Raw genomic sequence first — 9,130 nt, 5'->3', positions numbered from 1 at the left:
TTTTCGTTGAAAATTTATATTTTTGAGTTAAAAATATCAACGAAATCATTCTTGTTTGAAAATTCAACCATTTGTTTGAAAATTCGTCTTTTGCGTTTAAAACGTCAACTGTTTTGTTAAAAATTAATTTGTTTTAAATTAGGAGTGAAGTATTTCGTTGAAAATTCATTTTTATCTTTTTTTCTCTTGATTGAAAATTTAATTTTTTTGTGGAAAATTAATGTATTCTGTTGAAAATTCTTCTTTTCGGTAGAAATACAATTTTTTGGTTAAAAATGAAACTTTATTTTAGGATTCAAATAGTTTGTCCAAAGTTATTATTTTTTTTTGTAAAAGCTTGATTTTTTTAACCGTAATTATTTTCTTGAGAATTATGTATATTGTTAAAAAATCGTCCTTTTTGGTAGAAAATTAGTCCTATTGGTTGAAAATGTAACTATTTAGTAGAAAATATATTTACTTTGTTGAAAAATCTTTTTTTTTTTAGAAAATTATACTTCTTGGTTCAAAATTCCACTGCTTAGCTGCAAATTTATATATATATATATATATATTGTTGGGAATTCATCTTTTTTTTTCTATAAAATTAATATTCTTTGTTAAAAATTTATATATTTTATTGAAAATCCACCTATTTGCTTGAAAATTGAATTATTTTTGGTGTAATTCCACTGTTATGTAGAAAACTCTTCGAAAATTAAACGCTTGTTGAATTTACATTTAATGAAAATTCATGTTTTTGATGAAAATTAGTCTTTTTTGTTTAATTAAACTATTTTTTAATTAAAATGGAAATTTTTCTTTGTTAAAATATCAAATACTAAATTTCTCGTGGTGAATTCATTTTTTGGTTGAAAATTAATTTTTTTCAACTGAAAATTTAACTATTCCATTTTTGAGCAATTTAACTGTCTTTGATAGAAAATACAAATATTTTTTTCTTTAAAATACAAATTATAAAGGGTGGCCGGTTAGCAAACATTTTTCACGGTCAATGAAATTTAAAAAATGGAACACTAAAGCTAAACAATTTTCCACTTGCGGTAATAAAAACTGAGCTGCAAATGAAAGCACTCAAAGTGGAAATGTTAAATTTTGAACATTTAAAATTAAAATTTAAAAGTTTTTCATTAAAAAATATTGTATTCAAATGCTCAATAATTTACGCGTATAAAATGGAAGGTACTAACATTTTTCAATATAAAAAAATATAAATCCACGTTATCATTTTCAATGCTCTAAATTAAAAACTCAATCAATGAACTTGAAAACTTTCGAAATTATATAATTTTAAGGAATTTTAAGCTAGAAACGTCGAATCTAGAAAAATTGAAAAAAATTTAACTGAACACTTCTTGCATTATAAATTCAATTATTTTCTTTTTTAATAGTTTAAACATCCTCGGAAAGCTTCAAAATTTATTTCAAAATCGTGAGAAATCTAGAAGTTGTTTTAAATTAAAAATTATTTTGGAAATTTTTTCAGAACTTCTAAATATCTGTCAAAATTCAATTTTTTATACATTTTTCAGCAAAATCCTGCAAATTTTAGAAAATTTCTTTACAATGTGAATGTATAAATAACAATTGAACATTTATTATTTATATGCGAAATTTGAGTAATTTTAAGAGATATGTAGAAGTTTTGAAAAGATTCAAACTTAATATAAAACTTGAAATGATAGCCTAATATAAAACAAAATGTATATTTTCGCAGATTTAAAAAAAAATTAGATTCTTTTCAAGAATTGTGAAAGGCTTCAAAAGAATAAAAACATTTTCATAAGATTCCTAGGAAAATTAAAAATAACTTTTCATTTTTAAAAATTATTTTAAGAGAATATTTAAAAAGTTTTTCAAAGGTTTAAACGAAATTTTCAAAAAAGATTCTAGAAAATTTTAAGAAAGCTTTCTAAAATTTGTATGATAATTTTTTATCTTTTTAAAACTCCTAAATATCTTTTAAAATTACTAAACAAATTTGTACAAATGTTCATTTGTAAATTATGCATCAAAATTAAAAAATTTCACTTACAAATTAAGCATTTTTCAAATACAACAATTAAAATTGTAACGTTCAAAGTTAAAAGGCTCTTCGAAATTTTAACGATTCCAGATTTTCTATGTCAAACGATTCAGTTAAAGATTCTTTAGTTATTTTTAAGTTGAAAATAACTTTATAAACTCTCAGTCACACGTTCACATTTGTTCAATGACTGATACTTTCAAATTGAAACCATTTAATTTTTAACGTTAAAATCTGAAAATTCTTCAATTTTGAACTGTTTAAAATCGTTTTGTCAAATCGTTTTTGTTCAATTCTTATTACTTAAAGTACAGATAAATTTAAACAAAATTTATTTATTTATTAAATAAAAATGTTTCTATCCAAAATTTTCAACATCAAAGGCTTTTATTTTTCATTTGTTCAAGTTTTTAAGAAAGCATTTCAAGATTCTTTAAATTAAAAATGTTAGCTTAGAAATAAAAATTTTTTAAGTAAAAAAATTTTGAATTACGCATTATAAGCTAAATAATAGCATACTTGAAAAGACATAAGAATTCAACTAATTATTTTTAAACTGTTGAAATCGAATGTGGGCAGATTTTTCTTCTACAAAGTTGTAAAATTCCCGGTGAAAAAAATTCACTGTCATTTCCCGGTCTCAAAAAATTCTTGGTCATTTTCCGGTTTCCCGGTCCAGCGGCCACCCTGCTATTGCATTTTTTGTTCAGAATTCATTTTTTTGTGTGGAAAAATGAACTACTTGGTTGAGAGTCGTTATAATAAACCTATAGTAGATAATCATTAAAAAAAATCATTAAATTATATAATTAATAGTTAGGACAGTATACTTACTGATATAATAAAATTAGAATTATTCGATTATATATGGGGAATGTATCACCTGTTTTTCTCTTTGTTTTCTTAAACATACTTCTTGGTCCAGATACAATTTTTCTCTGAATTCATGAAATAACTTTTTTAAAGTTTCACTAGGTTTTTTCTTTATGCAAGGATACTGAATTAGTTTTGCGAATCCTTTCTCTATTAACAACTTTGCCTCTTCTGGACTTAATAAAAGAGGAAGACCTAGTAAAATATCCTGTCTTGGTGTCTTCGGCAAACAACCAAGAAGTTCTCCAATTATTCTATATTCTTTTCGCAATTTAAGCCAATCTATGCAAAAAATACATACACGTCATTAGTTACAGTTATTTATTTGCCCTTTGAACATTTACCTTAACAAAACCTGACTTCATGGGAAATTATTCACTCCTATATGTCATTTTGTTTTAGAAATATAATGGAAAATGCAAAAAATGCTGGGATGTCGCCACAGCGTGAAAAAAATGATTTTTTTATTCAAAATAATTTACAGGTCATAAATATTTATCGATTTTAACGCAACAAATTTGAAAAAAGCGAATAAAATTTTTAAGAATTTTGTCGAGTCTGATCTTTGATATAGTAAAAAATTTTTTTTATAAATAAACGAGTATTAAGAAAAAATGTCAATTTTTTTCTACTTGACGTTCCCGATGCTCACGCATATTAGGAACATTATTGTAATCGTCTACGTTTCATAGATTTACATTGTTCAAAGATATTCTATAATACAAAAAAATATTTTTGTATGTAAATAAATTATATCAGTTTTTTAAATTAAGAATCTTATAACTTCACTAAGATTCATAATTTTTATAATAAATTTTATGATTTTTTAAAACCAATGTAATAAACAAATGCATTATTCGGGCATCTGTCGACAAAAAAAATGGTTTTTTTTTTTTGTCGATTTTAGTTCTATTAATTGGAAATTTGATGATAATGTTAACAATATTCATAATAAGTTAATGAATCATGTATATATTAAAAAAATTTGAAACAGACCAGTTTTCCGTCGAAAAATTCCCGAATAATGAATTCGCTAATTAAATTGGTTAAAAAATCATTAAATTGATGAACTAATTATGAATGTTACTAAAATTATCATAAAGTTCATAACTAAAACGACTGGTATTAAAAAAAAAAATCAGTCATCAAATGGCCTAACAATGATTATTTTTTAAAAACGTGAAATTTATCAGCTGCTTACGAACGTTGCTGAAATTATCATGAAGTTTCAAATGAAAAAAAAACGAATTTGTTTATCGACCAATGCCCGCATAATGTATTTGTTAATTAGATTTTTTATAATATTAACAAGAATAATCTCAAAAGCAATTTTCTCCATTAAAACATTGTTTCCATCAAAATTTCTTGCAATATGACTTAAAGAAACGTAAAATTATTGAAAATTATAGAAAACACGTTTTCAACAATGTTTATAAATTTTCGTTTTGTATATTATATAATTATAAAATATCTTTATCTAATTTCAATCTATGAAACGTAGGCGATTACAACAATTTTCCTTTTATTCAAGAGCATCGGTAACGTCAAAATATAAAAATGTACCACTTTTTCGTAATATTTCTTTATTTATACAAAAATCGAAAACACAAATCAAAAAATCAGGCTCGACAACTTTCTTTGAAATTTAACTAGCTTTTTTTATGTCCATACTTTATTTCGAACCGTAAATAATTTTTTCTCCACTGTGGGCCGGCAAACAAAAACCTAACCTACAATTTTTTGCACTTCGAAAAACTGTTATTAAGAAACTATTGGATAATATATTACAATTTCTGAATATTCTAGTATCATAAGACAATATTTTTCACTTTTTGGGAATTTTCCGACAAATAATTCAAACATTTTTTAATAGTTTATGTGGTTTGTACTGTTTGTAAGAAATACCTAACCTACACGAGACAATCATAAAAAAAGTATAAAATGAGAATAAATAGCATTCTTTCTCAAGTTACGTTTCCAATTTTAAAACAAAGCTTATTAACACATTTTATAATTAATAAGAAAATGAGGATTTTTCGATTTTTGGTTAATTTAGAGTCTGCGGAAATATTGACAGTAATGCTTTAAACAATCTTACCGTCAGCATTCCAAATAAATATATTTTCGTTTGAATATACCAGCTGAATAATCTCCGACATTTTGCTTAATAACACTCGTTATTTACTTTAGTATTTAGTATGCAAATTAGTAAAAAATAGTGTCAAACACAGTATCGACAGTAACTCTGGTAACTCTCGCGTTTCATATTTGGTAAATAATGAATTAATTACGAGCATGCGCACTGGGTTTAATTTGATTTAATGTAGTGGCAGTACCAAGAGATTAAAAATTTTAAACTTTGACAATTGCACAACAGGGTAGCTCATAATTTTTACACATTTTCATGCGTATCGCCCCTAAATTTATTCCAATCCACAACAGATTAAATGCGTTAAAAAAAGATATTTGGAGGTACCGCAAGGGCTTTGGAGTTTAATACGTATTTACCATAAGAAAGAATACGTTTTTGAATCGAGTTGAAACTCAATGTTTTTCTTTACAATAAGACACAGAATACGAGTCCAAAATTACTGTTCAACTATTACCCCATTAGTCTATTTTATAAGATCCCAAAAAACTCCATAAGTGAAAAATTGGGGCTTGCGAGTTTTTGGCAAAAATTATTTTTTGTTTTTGGTTTGTTTAGTATAAATTGCTTCTAATACACAAAGTATTACTTTTTGTTGATAATTAGATGTTTATATTAATTCTTACAACCATTTATTATTGTTTATAGCAATTTGATCTTAGAATAGAGTTCGAAAGTCGCAGTTATAACTTGCAAGTTAATGAAAGGTAGTATTGTTTATACCTACATATAATTTCTTAGATTAATACTATAAAGTTATGGATTTTTATGATACTTTAGGTTTTTGTTTTATTTTTAGTTAGACACTCGGACTTCACCTCAGAGGTCCGGGGTTCGATCCCTGAGCCGGTACCTCTAGAAATTTTTCAATGTACCTTTACCGAGGTTCTGGTGGTTTGGAACCCACCTTAAGCTGTAGGTCCCCCCATCGTGTACTTGACTGCAACCCAGTCCGTCAATGATGGGGTAAAACCAGGCTTTGTCCAATATGTCTGGGCAAACTGATCTCATCAGATCACTTGATTGCATTATAAAAATGCGTCCGTGACTGATGAAATATACCGGGACAGCCCTGTTCAAAAATGATCAAATAAAAAATCCAACTCTAACCAAAAATGCCTTCGACATGTTGGGCAGTATAAGCCTGTGACAACATTTCAACACTGGAATGTTTTTATAATAATATTAATTTAAACAAAAAGGCTGTCAGTATCTACTACGAGGAAATTTTACATATAATATGATCTATCTATGACAATTTAAAGAATCTTTCAAATATCTGTTATATTTCAGAAAAAATATATTAAAAAAAAGAAAGATAAAAAGTTGAAAATTTGAGAAGAAACTGCAACTTTCTAGCATTATTATACGAGAATATTATTATAAATAACAATAAATGGTTGAAGCAATTATTTTTGTTAAACTGAATCGATTATTGCCTCGATTTTAGTGAAAAATTCGTTAAAGAAAAAAATTTTATACTTATGGGTTTTTGTTTTGCAACAGTATAAAACAGATTTATGGGGATGATATTTGTAAAGTAATTCTTCATTTGTATTTTGTGGCTAAATGTAAAAAGAAATGCTGAGTTTCAACTCGTATCACCCAATAATGACGATTCTGAATAAAATGTACAAAACGGTCTTTTATTCTTATGGGAAATACGTATTAAGCTTCATGGGGCTTTCGGAACCTCCAGATAGAATTTTTTAAATATGCATTCTTGTGTGAATTCGAATAAATGTGGGGGCGGTATGCATGAAAATTCGAAAAAAAGTTTCCAATACATTTTTAAATCTCTCTATTATAACAGTCAGGAGGTCCAAATTTAGATGTTCAAGTAAAAATTCGAATTTCGATATTTGGTGTTTGAAAAGCTCAATTTTCGAAGTTATGGAAAAAAGAAAAACTAATTTTTCTGTTAAAAATTCAACTTTTTGGTTAAAAACTAATCGGTGTTGGTTGAGGGCTCAAGTATTTTTTTTTAAACATTCATTTTTTTGTTATTAAAAATTCAACTATTTGCTTGAAAATGTATGTACTTTTAAAAAAGATCTCCTTTTTGGTAGAAAATCCTCTAAAAGGTCAAGAAAGCTTCAAAATAGCAGTTTAATGTTCATTTCACCCTAAACACGGTATTTTTTAGAACTCTTTCGATAAAAATTGTTTTATTCAATAAGTGAAAAGTATCCAAGTATTTTCAAACTAATATTGAATATCACATATGCTTTTATTAAAATTTATTGAGAGCAGAGGCGTACGCAAAGGGGTGTTGGAGGTTTACCCCTCCCCCGCAATGTGAAAAACTTGTTTAATTTTAATTTTAAAATAATGTAAAATTTGAACGGATCACTACCTCCCCCCCACCCCGAAATTTTTTTTAACGTATGCCTCTGCTTGAAAGGTTTGAAATTTTACGAAATTATTTAAAGTCTTTAATATTTCTTTGAAATTCTTTGAAATCCCTCGGAATCATATTTAAAAACTTTTAAATTCCATTCAAAAGGCAGTGAAACCCCACGATAGCCATTAAAATTCTTGAAAACCCCCTGAAATCTTTGAAATCCCAAGAAATTTGTTGAAATTTACTAAAATTTTTTTTAATTCATCGCATTCTTTTGAAATTAATTAGAATATTTTTAAATAATTTAATGACATTAAAATCCTTTGTAGGGCCGCATTTAAGAATTTACCGCCCCGGGCAGAAAACTTTTACTAACTAATTAAAGACAAATATTTTAATTTAAATAAATAATTATTGAAAGATTCGCAAGAATGTATGTCAATTGTAAAATTTTTGATTTCAGATAAGAAAATTTCCATCCACACTCACTCGAGTTAGGATTTTTTTAAATTAAAGAAAAATTCCGTTGCAAATTTGCCGCCCTTCGGAATTTGCCACCCGGGGCACTGCCCATGTTGCCCAATGGTAAATCCACGCCCGATCCTTTGCAATTCTTTTAATTCCTTCACAATTTTCTTAATCTTTTGAAATTTTATAAAATATTTTGAAATCCCTTGAAATAATTTTAAAAATATTTCAAATTCCATTCGAAATCCAGTGGAAGTCCATAAAATCCATTGAAATTCTTGTTAAGCCCTTAAAATCTTTTGAAATTCCTTAAAGTCTTGAAAATTCCATTAAATTTGTAAAACTGAATAAAATTTTTGAAATTTATTGAAAAATTCATAAATCTATTGCCGTATTTTGAAATCCTTAATGTCCCTTAAAATCTTTTGAGATTCTTTGAAATCATTAAAAATTAGCGTCCTTAATGTCCCTCAAAATCATTTAAGATTCTTTGAAATCTTTAAAAATTAGCGAAGTATTATGAAATCTCGTAAAATCACTTGAAATCTTTAAAAACCCATGAAATTTTTTGAAATTCAATTAAATCTTTTTGAATTTATCGAGATATTTCGAAATATTCAATACTCATGCTTTTATTGAAACCTTTCGAAATCGTTGAAAAATTACGAAGTTGTTTGAGATTTTTAATATTTTATGAAATCCTTTGAAATTTCTAGAATCTAGTGAAACTCCATGAAATCTTTAAATATTCTTTCAAACCCTTTAAAATCTTTGGATATAAGTAAAGTATTATAAAATCTTGGAAATTTCACAAAATTGTATAAGATCTTTAGTATTTTATGAAAATTTGTCAAACTCCTTGAGATAATCTTGAAAATCCTTAACATTACCTTCGAAATCCAATGGAACCTCACGAAATCCACTGCAATTCTTTAAAACCATTTGAAATTGGATCAGATCCCTTGAAATGTTTAAAAGCTTTGAAAATTGGTGAATTATTATGAAATCTAGATGCTCTTGTTGAAACCTTGTGAAACCTTTCAAATTTTATGAAATTGTTTGAGATTTTTAATACTTTATGAACTCCTTTGAAACTCCTTGAAATAATCTTTAAAATCTTTAAAAACCCGTTTAAAATCCAGTGAAACGCCATGAAATCTTTTAAACTTCTTTAAAACCCTTTCAAATCTTCGAATACAGATGAAATAGTATAAAATCTTGAAATATTAGAAATCCCATAAAGTTGGTTGAAATTGAAATTCAATTTTTT

At 26.2% G+C, this 9,130-nt stretch overlaps 1 protein-coding gene across 1 annotated transcript in view; it reads right to left on the bottom strand.

The window, feature by feature from the left end:
• The window catches only part of LOC117177949 (tRNA-splicing endonuclease subunit Sen34), a 12,034-nt gene extending 6,882 nt beyond the window's left edge, over positions 1 to 5,152 (bottom strand). The window contains exons 1-2 of the mRNA XM_033369080.1: positions 4,998 to 5,152; positions 2,910 to 3,181 (exon numbers count right to left, since the gene is read on the bottom strand). Of these exons, the coding sequence (XP_033224971.1) occupies positions 2,910 to 3,181; positions 4,998 to 5,058 (333 nt within the window). The 5' untranslated portion in view covers positions 5,059 to 5,152. The remainder of the gene's footprint in view (positions 1 to 2,909; positions 3,182 to 4,997) is intronic.
• Between the last annotated feature and the right edge of the window lie 3,978 nt (positions 5,153 to 9,130).

This window comes from Belonocnema kinseyi, chromosome 8 (genome assembly GCF_010883055.1).
Source record: "Belonocnema kinseyi isolate 2016_QV_RU_SX_M_011 chromosome 8, B_treatae_v1, whole genome shotgun sequence".
Taxonomy (NCBI): domain Eukaryota; kingdom Metazoa; phylum Arthropoda; class Insecta; order Hymenoptera; family Cynipidae; genus Belonocnema; species Belonocnema kinseyi.
The sequence above is the reverse complement of the archived record's forward strand: the minus strand, read 5'-3'. Positions and strand labels throughout refer to the sequence as shown.